The sequence below is a fragment of the Rhinolophus ferrumequinum genome, chromosome 11, assembly GCF_004115265.2.
Source record: "Rhinolophus ferrumequinum isolate MPI-CBG mRhiFer1 chromosome 11, mRhiFer1_v1.p, whole genome shotgun sequence".
In the NCBI taxonomy this organism is placed as follows: Eukaryota; Metazoa; Chordata; class Mammalia; order Chiroptera; family Rhinolophidae; genus Rhinolophus; species Rhinolophus ferrumequinum.
The window spans coordinates 13,685,400-13,700,078 of NC_046294.1; the positions used below are offsets into that span (position 1 = coordinate 13,685,400).

Below are 14,679 nucleotides of genomic sequence, written 5' to 3' on the forward strand. Positions count from 1 at the left end.
ACACTATTTAGTCCCATTAAAACAGACTCCGATTTGGTAGAGTCCCTCTACAGGAGCAGGGAAAAACCTCTTTTGCACCTCCCCTCTCCTGAGTCAAAGGTTCATGATGATAAGCATACAGTAAGCAGTGAGTCTAGGATTTTATTTACAGGACACTCAATTATAGATAAGGCGCTTTCTAGGATCCACATGCCTTCCCTGGAGCTACTTGGTTTCAGGTTTCTTGTCTCCGGCTTCAAGCTTGAGACTCTCGGGGGGCTGGCGATAGGCAGGGAAAGCCTCCCATGGGCTATTGAGGTCAAACTTGCGGAACTCTTGGGCCAACTCCACAGGCTCGGCCACCACCCGCTTCACCTCATCATCATAGCGTAACTGCAGAAGAGAAAGGTTTGGGCACTGAGGAAGGCCTTGTTACAGTAAGCAGCCTACTTCCCTAAGGCCCGGGGTGACTTCCCCAGCCCATTTGCTGCTCTGTTCTTGACTCTTGTCCCGGCCCGTCATCAAGTCTCCATCCACGTCTGTGTTACCTATCAAGTCACATCCCAACCACAGTCCCAAATGGCCTCTGTCTCATGCCCTGCCATCACCCGGTCAGGCTCCCCTGCCCACTGTCCCCACAGCATGAGCTCTGAGCTCCTTTTCCAGCATAACTGACCTTGCTCACTCATCCACACACACATAAGGTAATGTAAGCATTTGGCCAGGACTAGGGAGCAAGTCAGTGGCTGAAAAAGAGTAACCCTAAACTGGCAAGCACTCAAGTTCGGGCCCGATGGCCTTGGCATTACCACTGTCAAGATGCAAGGCGGGAAATTTGGATGACAACAAATTTGGCATGGCTTTTCTTGTTACTGGAGGACCAGCTGGATAAGGTAGGAACAAACAGGTGCTGGGATGAAGGGGCAAACCAGATTAGGGGGACAGTAGTGATGACTGAAAGGAAGAAGAGAGGCAAGTAGCCCTGACCAGAAGTAGCTTGAGAAGGAAATGGAACCAGGCAAAATACTAAGAAAACAGGAGCATTTGGGTACTAAAGAGAAGGGCTGGATTGCCACTCTCTCAATATTTCTAAAAAAATTGCTTTGCTACAAAATCACCTGTGTGTATGTATACACTAGATCCTCCTGCTCATAAACAACCTGCAGCACACGATTGGTAAAGTAAAGCACTGAAATTCTTTATAAGGCCCTTATAGTCATGTTACTGCTCCTGCCCCTGGTCATTCTCAAGGGCTGAACATTTAGTGTCTTCCTTATCAGTTCCCTTCTCAGAGATCCAGGGCGGAGTAAAGTGATACTCCACTTTCAGTGGGGACAAACTAAGTGTCCTCAAGGCTGCCCTGGTCATTAAAATGACCACTACAATAATGGCTAACATCACTTGAGCATTGGTAATACAGCAGGCTTTACACATAAATCATTTAGCTCACCGCAAATCTTATTAGTTTAGTAATATTATTGTTCCCACTTTGCAGATGATAAAACTGTGTCATAGAGAAATTAAGTAATTTGCCCCAGATTATAAAAGTGGAGCCAGGAATTGAATCTGGAGCCGATGCTCTTAAACTACCACAATCCACAAACTATATTTCCTGCCATCTTGAGGATCCCCCTGGTTCCCTGCCAGACCCTCTCTGAGGCTGCTGCCCCACTTCCAAGGCTCCTACCTCAACATAGCCAGACAGAGGGAAGTCTTTCCGGAAAGGATGTCCCTCAAAGCCATAGTCTGTCAGGATCCTTCTTAGGTCCGGGTGGTTAGCAAAGAAGACTCCAAACATGTCCCATATCTAGAAAAAAAAGGCCCTCAGGCAACCAGTGCATCATGGCCAACGGGTGAAGGGCTATGCTGCATCCAGTAGTTTCAACCAATTCTGCAACGCTGGCCCAGAGGCAGGATCCAACATGCCCAGTAACTCACCTCCCTCTCATACCAGTTGGCCGCCTTGTACACAGAGACAGTGGACTCAATGGGTGTCAGCTCATCAGTATAGGTCTTCACACGGATCCGGGAGTTGAAGCGGAGAGAGAGCAGGTTATAAACAATCTAGGGAGAACAGAGGGAGTTAGAGAACCAAGATGGCCACAGGCTGAAGGGTCTGAGGTGAAGTCCAAGTAGGAACATCACTGATGAGGATACAGGGTGGGTTGGGTTCCACCCTGTGAACCTGCCTTCTGTCCTGAAGCTCAAAACCTCAAGACCCTCCTATGCTTCCAAAGGCCGAGGTCACACTGTAGCACACGTCAGCATGTTCATTTTTGTTCACACTATTCCCTTTGTCTGGGATGTCTCCCAACCGCATCTCCCCGAACCCCAATCTTCACTGGACTAATTCCTGCTCTCCTGTCATCAAGATTCAGCACAAACATTCTCTCTTCAAAGAAGCCTCCCAGACAGGGCTAAGTGGCCCTCCTGCATTCTTATACCGTCTCTCTTAACATTCCTCGTGTTAGATGTTATTACAGTCAGCTGTTTATGTGTCCTTCCCCTCACTAGAGTGTGGAGGACTTCTGGAGGGCCTGTGCTTCTGGAGGTGTTATTTCTCTCTCAACCCCAGGATCTGGCAAACAGGATATGATCAGTAAATATCAACAGTTGAATGTATTGAGAACTGACTGTGTGCTAACAATCTACCAGTGCTGTCTCATTTAATCCTCACAACGACCCTATGAAATGGGGACAATTTTATATGTACTCTGCACATAAGAAAACTATAACTCAGAAAGATTACACAAAATGTTGGAAGTCACACACAGCCTATGAGTGGCAGAGCTAGGATTCAAACTTGAGGTCTGCCTGATTCTGAGGCCCCAGTTTAAGTGCTATGTTGAACTGTTTGACCCAAACTGAAACTAAGAAGGCTATGATTCCCATTGGTAGCTCACCCTAAAACTATTCTGCCCTCTTTCTTTCCTTCCCAAACCATTTTTCAAATTTCCTTACTGACCTCAAAACGGTTCTGCCGGGTGGGGATGTCCACTGCTGTCAAGTCAGCCAAGGATTTGAATTGTGCATTGGTGTGATCCCTGAGGAAAGTCAGCACTGGGATGACCCCATCAGGATGGATACAGAGCTCTAACTCATTGAAGCAGGACACCTGCAGACATGCAAGAGGGCGGACACAACAAAGAGCTACTGAGGGAACAGCTAACTTCAGCTGATTCTCCTGGTTTAAGGCAGAGAAAGAAGCCCAGTTGGGATGGAGGAATCCGTGGTTACTTTGATACCGGGAAGCCCACTTCCACATGGCCCGAGAATATGGTTTTCTTGTCCCAGACCAAACAACAGTAGTGTATGTTACCTGAACTTGTTGGATATACTTGGGCAGGATTTCAGCCACATACTCTCCAAAAGCTGAGAGCTGCTTGTGGGCGACATCATTCCGTGGTCTGACAGTGGCTGGAAGGAGAAGGTGTATTTAACAAAGGAATGGCGAAGGCGGCAGCCAGCCCTGCAGCCAGTCTCCTGGGCTTGTAAGGGATACTGTCTCCCAGCAGGGCTCTCTGTAGAACCTTGAGAAAGGTGAGCGTGGAGGGTTCCTCTTCCAGGGAATAGGAAATGATGAAAACTTAAGGGAAAGGCCACATACACAGTGTACAAAGACTGACATTACTGCAGCTGGGGTGTCTGCCTCTTCTCAGAACTATTCCATAGTTCTTCCTTCACAATACCTGCATTTCTGCTAAAGGAGCATGTGTCTCAGCTCTCTTACCAGGAGTTAAGAGTGGGAACCAGAACTTTTGCTTCTGCGTATCTCCTTAGCACCTGGCTCATAGCAGCTTCTCAAGTGAATAACTTCAAGGCTTAAGAGCCCTCACAGATTATCTAGTTGAAACTCCCTACCCCCACCCCCGCACAGATGAGGAAGTTGAGGACTGCCGGGGAAATGCCAAGTCTCCTAACTCCCAGTCAGCTTATGTTGACTGTAAAATCTCTCTATACACGCATTCATGCAACCATAAATCACTGAGCACCCACACATCATAGACTGTAGGACAGGGGTGTCCAAACGGCGGCCCGCGGGCCAACTGCGGCCCATGATCCATTGTTAATTGGCCTGCAGCAAACTCCAGAAATATATTTAGTTTACTTAAATAAACCAGGTGAGGCAATACGTACTTCACCTCAAGTGCAGAGGCCCGGCTGTTTGTGTATTTTACCGCATATGGCCCGTGGTGAAAAACGTTGAAAAAAGTTTGGACACCCGCTGCTGTAGGATAATGGAAGCAAGCAGGCTTGGCCTATCATTCACTGGTGCTGTGACGCTGGGCAAATTACTTCTGTGGGCTCTTTCCTGATCGATTGCATGAAGAGCATAATACTATCCACCTCATAAGATTGTTGTGAGGATTAAATAAGATCATTCACTAAACACTTCGCAAGGTGCCTGGCACACAATAAGCACTCAATTAATGTAGCTACCATTATATCAGGCTTTACCTTGGGCTCTGAGTCCCGAAGGTTATATTTCCAGTTCTCAAACAGCTGACAGTTTAAACAGAGTAAAAGGGAATCATGGAAATGGACAAAGGGGCAATCAGTGCCAGAAGAGAGGCCTAAGGGCACAGGGAGGGCCCGATTCTGCTTGCAGAGTGGGGACCATTGCAGTCAGATCTCCAAGGACAAGCAGAGATTTGCCAGGTCACAAGGAAGGGCATCCCGGAACAAGGATAAACATCTGACAAAAGAAGTGAAGGGGCCCCCGCCTGTAGTCCCGAGAAGGGCCAGGCCCGCACATACTCACGGCGCGTGTCGGCCGCAGCGCTTTCCCTCCTCACCGGCAGCAGCACCGAGGGTCGCCTGGCCACTGCACGGGGAGATAAAAGGCACAGGAGCACAAGGTGAGTCCTGAGGGGCTCCCTGCGATGGCCGCGCCGCTGCTCTTGTCCCGGGCCTCATCCGGCTGTCCCCTGCTCACCCCTGGGCAGCGCCACGGCCCACACAAGCCCCCGCCACCAGCCCCTCGCCGCTGCCGCCATGTTTCTCAGACGTAGATCAAGTAGCGGAGGTACGACCCACAGGATACGGAGCCCCAAGGGCACGGACGGGAAGCGGAAGTGTGCATTATACCTTCTTCCGGACGAACGCGGCGGAAGGTTCCGGATTCCGGGTTTCGGAATGAAAGGAGGGAGCGCAGGTGAGAAAAGGAGGCAAGCAGGTAGGGAAACAGTGAGGTGAACGTGGCCCTAGCTTGGTGAGTCAGAGGCTGGAGAGAAAGCGAGGACCCTAGAGAACCAGACGGGTGAGAAGAGGGGAAGGGGCGGGAGTTCTGGTTCCATATTCCATACCCCTCCCGGCTCCCTAAACTAAGCTTTTGACGAGGGCTGGCGGGCATGGTGGACGGGGGGAAGGGGAACGGTTTCCCTGGCGACCGTTTCCCAGGTGACTCCAGGTGGAGAGGCGACACTGCACGTGGCAATGGGCTTCCCTGTGCCCCGGTCTAGGGACTGCTGGGTTCTGTCTCGAGTTCTGGGATGGAGCCTTGGGGAGTTATTAGGTCAAGCGGGGAAGGGAGGGAGAGCCCAGAAAAGAGCAAATGTGGGGCTGACATATCCCAGCCAAGCCTCATATTGGAATCTGGACTCCACGCGCGCGCGGAGGGGCGGGGCAGGGGGGTAGGATAGAGGGACGGGGGGCTGTCCGGAAACAAGGTCTTGGGGGTCTTTTTTGTCTGGTTCTGCTCTCCAGAGCCTCACTACTTTTATACCCAATAGTTATTTGATTTGTAAGGTTTATTGCCAGGGTTTTAAGATCACAGGCTTCCTCCAGCTCCTCACTTTAATGTGTTAATCTAAATACCAAGTCTTTTCTTACATCATGGAAAGGAGTATTCAGTGTTTTCTTGTTAACACCCGGAGTAGGAAATTTTATTGATTTTATTATGGATGGGGTACCACTGCAGAAGGATGAACCCAACTGTGGTTGAAGGAGAGCATCAGAGATGTTATCAGCAGGGCCAGGACTAAGGTCCATCTGGGCCCATTTTGCTCTCACTGTTCCTTCTGCCCTGAATTGGACGGTTTGATTAATAGGTTGTGGTTATGGATTCCCCAAGTTACTGAATGTGGTGTTGCTTTGCAGACAGCTGGCAGAGAGAGAAGTTGGCTACCATGGAATCACCAGAGGAACCTGGAGCATCCATGGATGAGAACTACTTTGTGAACTACACTTTCAAAGATCGTTCACACTCAGGCCGTGTGGCTCAGGGCATCATGAAACTGTGTCTGGAGGACGAGCTCTTTGCTGATGTGACCATTTCAGTGGAAGGCCGGGAGTTTCAGCTCCACCGGCTGGTCCTCTCAGCTCAGAGCTGCTTCTTCAGGTCCATGTTCGCTTCCAACCTGAAGGAGGCCCACAACCGGGTGATTGTGCTGCAGGATGTCAGTGAGTCTGTTTTCCAGCTCCTGGTTGATTATATCTACCATGGGACTGTGAAACTTCGAGCTGATGAACTGCAGGAAATTTATGAGGTGTCAGATATGTATCAGCTGACATCTCTCTTTGAGGAATGTTCAAGGTTTTTGGCCCGCACAGTGCAGGTGGGCAACTGCCTTCAGGTGATGTGGCTGGCAGATCGGCACAGTGATCCTGAGCTCTACACTGCTGCCAAGCACTGTGCCAAGGCCCACCTGGCCCAGCTGCAGAGCACAGAGGAATTTCTCCACTTGCCCCACCATCTACTCACTGATATCATCTCAGGTAAGTTGAGGGAGTGGCCATATCATACCCAGCTACGTGGGTATGATGTTCAGCAGATGTTCTAGTTCAGGAGAAAGGAACCTTCAGGCTTCCTGGTGTTAGTTTACAGTATTATTGGTAGGAATTTAGATACCTTCTGAGAGAAATTAAATTGAGATTTAGTGTAGCTGATTTCAGAGACAGAGTCCCTTACTGAGGAAGAAGCCAGGAAAATAAAAGCAGTACTTATCTACAAAAGGTAGTGAGGAAATATTTGTATTTTTACTCTAATCTCTCTTTTGCATAAGTTCTCATCCTTCCTGCATTTTGCACGTAACTGTGGCACTAGTTACCTAAGTAAATTATTGATGGATGAGCCAAAATATCTAAAAAAAAAATTAAGTGATGGACCAACTTTAGGTAACAATCCTGGCCCTGCAAGTGGGGTATAATCATAATTTAGGTATGAAGCTCTGCAGCTTAATAGATTGCTTCTATGACAAATGGGAGTGTATCAAGCCATGCATTTTGATTAAAAGAAACAAGGCAACTTTAGGTTAATTCCTCATACACATACACATACGTACAAGGTGGTAGTCTAACAAAGTGGTTCACATCTTTAAAGCCTCTGGCTCTAAATTCCCCTTTTCAGATTGTCAGATTGCCATTGACCATGACTTTCCTCTGGCTCTCACAGATGGAGTTCCATGTTCCCAGAACCCAACAGAGGCAATAGAGGCCTGGATCAATTTTAATAAAGAGGAAAGAGAGGCTTTTGCAGAGTCACTCAGGACTAGCTTGAAGGTAAGGCAGATTTCTTTAGGGTTGGGAGACAATAATAGCCATGCATCATAGCCATCAATTGGCCTGGCCTCTTTGATGGCTGGTGAATAAGGTCTCTGGCTTGAAGTTGATAACAGCTGAGGAGGAGGATACATGTGTGAGCCCGAAAGCCACCAGCCTCTGAGCTCCAAAGCTCCTTGAGATAACTGCTTTCATCATTGCATTAACAATCCCGAGCATCCTTTGTCTGAAGCACCAACTCATGATAGTTTTTAAAAAGCTGAAAGGATGAGTGCAACAGATTCTCTGCCCCAGCTTAAAATGCCTGAAAGAAAGTGATTGGAGGAGAGACAGGATGACACACAGAAACTAGAGGGGAGTATGTTAGAGCAAGATACAGGTGTGTGGTCCAGGACCTTAAGGACATGTGTCTAGGCTGAGCTTTAGCCTAGAACCGATAGATATCATTTTTAATTTTGCCAATAGGAAATTGGGGAGAATGTGCACATTTATCTGATCGGGAAAGAGTCATCTCGTACCCACTCGTTGGCTGTGTCCTTGCATTGTGCAGAAGATGACTCTATCAGTGTAAGTGGCCAAAACAGCTTATGTCACCAGATCACTGCAGCCTGCAAGCATGGTGGAGACTTGTACGTGGTGGGAGGGTCCATCCCACGGCGCATGTGGAAGTGCAACAATGCCACCGTGGACTGGGAGTGGTGCGCGCCCTTGCCCCGGGACCGGCTCCAGCACACCCTGGTGTCTGTGCCCGGGAAAGATGCCATATATTCACTGGGTGGCAAGACACTGCAGGATTCCCTCTCCAATGCAGTTATCTATTACCGGGTAGGTGATAATGTCTGGACCGAGACAACGCAGCTCGAGGTGGCGGTGTCAGGGGCTGCTGGAGCCAACCTCAACGGGATCATCTACTTATTAGGGGGGGAGGAAAGTGATCTGGACTTCTTTACCAAACCTTCCCGGCTCATCCAGTGCTTTGATACAGACACAGACAAGTGCTACGTGAAGCCCTATGTACTGCCCTTCGCAGGCCACATGCACGCAGCTGTGCACAAGGATCTGGTGTTCATCGTGGCTGAAGGGGACTCCCTGGTGTGCTATAATCCCCTGCTAGACAGCTTCACCCGGCTTTGCCTTCCTGAGGCCTGGAGCTCTGCCCCATCCCTCTGGAAGATCGCCAGCTGTAACGGGAGCATTTATGTTTTTCGGGACCGATATAAAAAGGGGGATGCCAACACCTACAAGCTTGACCCTGCCACTTCAGCTGTAACTGTCACCAGAGGCATTAAGGTGCTTCTCACCAACTTGCAGTTTGTGTTGGCCTAAAGGCTGTGGGGGGGTGGGGGGTGGAAAGCAGCTGACTTTTGTTCTCCCCTTTTCCAGCACCTACCCCTCCAAACTTGAAGTCCCCAAAGTCCCAGTTCAGAGTACTATGTTATTTTTCGGCACATGTTCAAAAGGCAGCACTCAGCCCTTCCCTGAACCCATAGGGGTGGCCCATTTGGGGCTTTAGAGATTGCTGCTGCTGCTGCTCAGCTGGCTGCTTGAACCGAGAAAAGGCCAGCCTGTTCTCTGCCGTCTCCTGGTAATCCTGTGCCTCACTGCAGACTGCTTAGGGGCTTTAGAGCAAGCCCCTTCTCAGATATTAGGCACAGCCTCCCCTCTTTACCTGATCAATGTTAAATAGAAGCACCCCTGACCCCTAGACAGAAGGAAAGAAGCCCAGTCTCCCTTTTTTTCTGTAGCTTGCAAAGTGGCTACTTGGTAATTTTTCTACAAAAATTTAGGTGTTCAAGAGTTTTCCTTCAGGCTTTGGTTGGGAGAATGGGCTAAGCCAAAGGTGTCCTTCACCAGTAAGAGTCAACTCCAGAATTCGGACGTTCAGTCTACTGTTTTCTCATCTGTCTGTCAGGAAATGTATACTCGGGTTTGATTTTTGGCTTATTCTAAAGGATAAGCCAGAATAAAAGTAGAAGGGATTATTTGATTAATCGCAGAAAGATTTTTCAAACTCAAATATATAAGGTCTCTACTCCTTCAGAAGTTCTAAGCCAAGTCAAAAGCTAGGAACTGTTCATACAAATAAAAGTTTTTGAAGCCATATGTGTGTCTGTTTTGAATTCTGAAGGGCTGACTTCCTAAGGGAGATGAATCACATGACCAACATACTTCAAGCTGCAACCCTGATTGAATCCCATACTTCCTTTTCTACACCCAGGAGCACTGCTCCAAAAGTGAGAGGCCAGTGAATTGAGGAGCTGACAGTGGCAAAGAGCCAGAGCTGAGTATTTGTCCTCTTTTCCTAGTGTTAAATGCCTTTGAGTTATGGTGCTAAATATCAGTAGGTGCAACATTAGATGCGCAATATATTTCTTTGTCCCTATTTAAAAAAATAAGACAACCTCATCTCTATCCCCCATTCCCCTATCCTGTGAATAGAAGCCATGCTAAATCTTTCAGCGATACCACAGTGTTATTTCAGGAAAATGAAATGACAAAAGAGAGCGAAATTATCCATTCCTTAGCACATTTCTCTTATGGCAAGTCTGGGCTTAGGCCCCTTTTGTCCTGTTAAACTTTGTTATTCTATAGCCAGCAGGGTTGTCGAGTTCTTTCTAGTCCACATACTTCACGTCTGGGATGTGTGACGTCTCACTCCTGTGCTGCCCCTGCAGTCATCTCCTTGTGGAACTCTTTGAGGATTTCCAGCTGGCCAGGTCTGATGTGGATGTGTGACCGGATCTTGGTGAGGGCACTTACAGCCTCCTCTGGACTCCAGTTGTATACCTGAAATACAGGGTTGGGGAATTAGAGAAAGAAAGAAGCAGGTGTAAGGTATCCTTGACAGGTGCTAAAGGGCTCCCCGAATGTAATTTTTTAAAAAAAATTCCATTTTGAGGGGAGTTAAAAACCATGCTCGATATATTATAAATAGGAGTGCACTTTAACGCCCTCAGTTAGCCAGTCCCAAATTACTATGCCACAGTCTGGGGGGGGACAAGTCAGTCTTTCAACCTAATTCTTGTTCTGCCAAATCCTGGAAAAAGAAGGTTGAACATGTGAAGCTTAGGTCCTAAATTCAAGCCTGCCTCGGCCTACTAGATGTTCTCACTGAACTGGGTGGACAGTTGGTTTCAAGTTTCCTGGAAAGAGTAGATGTTTCTATGCATCTTGTCACCACGGCTAGAAAAACAGCACTTTTTAAATTTGACTAAGAGGGTTATCTTTGTGTCCTAAGGATACTTAATGGTTTAGAACTCAACAGAACCAGGACAATATAGATTTTCAGCCGCTGGTTCAATTCTCACTCAGCCCAAAATATCCTCCTGAGACCCTGTTTCCGGCAAACATTCCTAAATGACCAAAGCTTCAGTATTGTTAAATCATATACTCACCAGTCACAGTAACATAAACAAGGACAGGCTGGTTATTTTTACACTTTTTAAACTATCCACATGAGTTAGTAAATGCTCTGCAGGGGCCAATAGGTAACAAAAACGAATACAGCAAGGGGCCATGTAACAAAGAATGATGGACTAGAGTATTGCTTCCAAATATTTTTAAAAGTATCCCACTTGCTGACCATAATAACAAATTGACAGGCAAAATTCCATTGGGTCCTGTTTCTAGAAACTAATGTCCAGAACGCTACTCTGAAATACTTGAAATCTGAGTACTATAGAGCTGTAAGTGACCAGCACTATTTACAGTAGTAGATTTCCTGACATGCTATTTATAACGTATTTCTGGCCTCTTGCTGGTGTTAACATCCTTTGCAACTCCATTTTTTGAGTGTTTGTTGTAGGTCAGTGCTTGACATACTTGTTCATTCAAGCTTCATAACACATTTAGTTTGAGGAAACAGCATCAGAGAGGGGAAGCCACCTTTGCATAGCTGGCAGGTGGCAAAGGCACAGATCAGCCTATCTCCAATGCTCAGATGCTTTCCACCTCCCAGCTGCCTGAGACTGGAAACATGGCTCCTTCCAGCAACGCCCGCCAGAGACCATGCTACTGAAGTTTTGGAAATCTGCTGTAAATGGGACCTGTCCAGAAAGACCTTTCCTACCTGAATCAGATATGCTGCCACCATAGTGGCACTTCTGGAGCGCCCAGCCTTACAATGCACGTAGACACTCTGGCCCAGCGACTGGTACTTCATAGCAAACTGGACTCCTTTCCGGAGGTTAGCCAAAGTTGGGATTCCAGTCATGTCTACTGTGCTGAGTCGCAGCTGCTCAACTCCTACCCTCCTCCATTCCTGGAACCAGGGCCATCGCCATGAAGAAGAGAATGAAAAAAGCCTGAGTTAGTGGTATGAAGATGGGCTCCCAAGAGGCTGCAAAGCAACAAAGAAGCTTCAGTGCTTTCCACAATGTAAATATATTGTTTACTGTTTTCTAAACAAACTTCTTACAGAAATCTTTTTTTTCCCAAGGAGGGCACAGCTCACAGTGGCCCATGAGAGGATCAAACTGGCAACCCTGGTGTCACCAGCACCACACTCCAACCAACTGACCTAACCGGCCACCCTGAGAAATCTTTTTAAAATGGCTGACCTATATGATTGGTCTTTCATTAAACAATAGCTGTGCTGCTTAGTTAGAATTATGTCCAAGATTTAAAGTGTCCTTAAAGGGCCCTTTGGGTATTTGAATTTTCAGCTGCAAAATAATAGCTGTATAAAATTCACCTGCAAAAGTTGTACAACTGTTTTTTGTATAACTGGTGCCTAGGGTTTCCAGGGAGGAATTCCCGCCCGTTCTCAGGAATTTTTTGCGCTTTCCTGTTCCCTAATCCTGAGATATAAACTGTTTTCTGTTCTCCATGATGAATCATTTCCACAAAGTGACGGCCGAAACTACCAACCACCTGGGTTCAAGGAGCCGAGTTTCCCGACCAACTTTTCATGGGATTCGGGAACTGGAAAGCAAAAACAAATTCCTGAGAATGCGCGGGGAAACCCTATGTATGCCATCGCTAATCAATGTATGTTAAATGTGAGTCACAAATGTTTTTTAAGATTTCAAAAAATCTATAGGTTGCAATAACAGCATATTCATCCAGCTGTATCAGTAGATTAAACCAGAAATACAATTGTATAGTGCTAATAGATGTCAAACACTATAAAGATAGGGCAACATTTTTATGTAAAGATAGGGCAATGTCTAATAACCATTGTGGAGAGTTTCACACGCAGGCATTCACATTTAATGAAAGTCACGTTTTAGGCGTGAACTTCGTTATGACAGTACTTTGGAATTCCACTATATCTCTAACATATGAATAAAAATTCCCTCAAATCAGAGCCAAATGAACCCTATGCAGTTTTTCAACGGGTGGTTTTATGATAAATTTACTCTCTGAAGGGTAGGGATGAGGGAGTAGCTTTTCTTTTCAGAGTTTATAGGGCCTTCATATTGAATGCTGCCTTATTCCGTGCTAACAGGTCCGTACTTAGTGATCAGTGTGTGTGGAACGAATGAAATGAGCAAGTCAGAAAAATTGCCTTTCAGTTTTGGTTACTGATTTGAGTTACCGATATTAAGAATACATTTGCACACAAAGAAGTAATCAGACTTTGTCAACTCTACTTTTAAATGCATTTCACAACAGAGTTTTATTTCACAATTCGTTTCTATCTCCAGCCGCAGCCATTTAAGCTTAGAGTACCAGACCCTCCTCCTGAGGAGGCAAACAAGCCTGGGACACCAGTCTCTGGGGCTCGGTCCTCTGCAGCGCCCCTCCCACAACCTCCTCCCGCTCTCTCAGGCCCCAGGTGGTGAGCGAGGCTGGCGGCGCCCCCGCCCCAGCTCCCCACTACGGGCCAGGGCCCCTCACCTTTGAAGAGTTGCACAGGAACCTGGTCTCGTACTCTTCGTTCATGGTGATCACCCCCCGCACGTTCTCGTCCTGTACCAGCTGCCGAGGTAAAGAGGGGGCTCAGAATCGGCCTCCGAGGCCTGGGCGGCACTCGCCCAGCTCCCAGGACCGGCGCGGTCCGGCCTACCGGCCCGGCTCACCCGGCGCGTCATGTTCCGCAGCGGCAGCGCGCCCAGCAGCACGGTGCGGTCGATGCGGTGGTACCAGTCGCGGTGCGCCCGGCCCGGCACCTTCCCACGGAACACTGTGTACAGCAGCGTCGGGTAGAAGAGAACCCGGGCCAGGCCGGCCTCCAGCAACGCGCCGGCCGACATCCCGCCCCACTGGGCCAGGCGCAGCAGCGACCCGTCCACCGCCGGGCTCGCGGTCGGCGGCCGCGAGGAGAGCCAGCAGGGCGACAAGGACGGGGGTTGCGAGTCGTCCGCGGCCTCCCGCGAAGGCAACGCGGCCGGCGCAGGCCCCTCGGGCGCCGAGATCGCGGGCCTGGCCCCCGCGGACTCGGCGTTAATGGCTGGGGATCCTGGGACCTCCTGCATGGTAATGGAGGAGGGGCCGCCGACCTCGGGGGAGGGACGAGGGATTCCTGGGAGGGAAACTAGAACCTCGGCCGAGGGAGAGCGCGTCCTGGGCCAGCGGCCTGTGATTCTACCGCGTGTGAAACTGTGTCCCCTGCCTGTGGCCGGCGACCCCCTTCCCTCTGGAGGGGGCTGTGACTCCAGGTGAGGGGGATATCTGATCCCTGCGTCTGGAACCGTGACCCGGGCGGAGGGAGGCGGGGTTCTGGCCCAAGGCCAGTGGGGCCTGTGATGCTCCCAACCCGGGCCAGAGGGAGGGGGCTATGACCCTAGGTGAAGGCGTGACCCCACCAGAAAAGGAGCCCAGACCGGGAAGAGACTCTGTGGTTGGGGTAACCCTAAAGGGGTGAGTGGAAGGGGCTTTGAGCTTTCAAGCAAAGGGGCTACCTTGTTGGAGAGGGCCTGATCCTGGACAAACAGGGATCCTGGGTTGATATGGCCCTTCCCACATTCCCCTTCGCATCCCACCTGAAGTCATGACTCCCTCCTCCTGACCAAACCACAATATATACATATATTATGAAAGAAATGTAATATCTCCAATATATTATGAAAATACAATAATATAAGAAAATATGATAAGCTTAAATATAAAACCCACAACCTACAAAGAGGTTGAGGGATGGTTGTAATGCTGCTTATTTACATTTAAATAGTTGTCAGAGACATGCTTTTAAAACAGGTGTATTTTCTCCTTATAAAAGTAATACGTAATCCTACAACCTCAAATACAGTACATTTA

The 14,679-nt window shown here is 48.4% G+C and overlaps 3 protein-coding genes across 5 annotated transcripts; 1 reads left to right on the plus strand and 2 right to left on the minus strand.

Annotated features, from left to right (window-relative positions):
* Positions 1-127: 127 nt before the first annotated feature.
* Positions 128-5,049, minus strand: NDUFS3 (NADH:ubiquinone oxidoreductase core subunit S3). Its single transcript, XM_033119686.1, has 7 exons — positions 4,916-5,049; positions 4,742-4,804; positions 3,299-3,396; positions 2,945-3,094; positions 1,918-2,043; positions 1,667-1,786; positions 128-372 (listed from the first exon to the last, which is right to left on the minus strand). Exons 1-7 carry the CDS (start codon positions 4,974-4,976, stop codon positions 205-207), a joined length of 786 nt encoding a protein of 261 aa, XP_032975577.1. The 5' UTR covers positions 4,977-5,049; the 3' UTR covers positions 128-204.
* KBTBD4 (kelch repeat and BTB domain containing 4) lies at positions 4,946-9,580 on the plus strand. 3 transcript variants are annotated; one of them, XM_033119682.1, is made up of 4 exons: positions 4,946-5,155; positions 6,079-6,696; positions 7,373-7,479; positions 7,945-9,580. In XM_033119682.1, the coding sequence occupies exons 1-4, from the start codon at positions 4,975-4,977 to the stop codon at positions 8,803-8,805; spliced, it is 1,767 nt and encodes a 588-aa protein (XP_032975573.1). In that variant the 5' UTR covers positions 4,946-4,974; the 3' UTR covers positions 8,806-9,580. The 3 variants fall into 3 exon arrangements, with proteins under 3 accessions (XP_032975573.1, XP_032975574.1, XP_032975575.1); XM_033119683.1 differs by having other exon boundaries at positions 4,946-5,134; XM_033119684.1 differs by having other exon boundaries at positions 5,058-5,239.
* A 398-nt stretch (positions 9,581-9,978) lies between these two features.
* Positions 9,979-14,041, minus strand: PTPMT1 (protein tyrosine phosphatase mitochondrial 1). The gene is made up of 4 exons (XM_033119685.1): positions 13,503-14,041; positions 13,321-13,401; positions 11,549-11,740; positions 9,979-10,266 (listed from the first exon to the last, which is right to left on the minus strand). The coding sequence occupies exons 1-4, from the start codon at positions 13,896-13,898 to the stop codon at positions 10,132-10,134; spliced, it is 804 nt and encodes a 267-aa protein (XP_032975576.1). The 5' UTR covers positions 13,899-14,041; the 3' UTR covers positions 9,979-10,131.
* Positions 14,042-14,679: the final 638 nt, after the last annotated feature.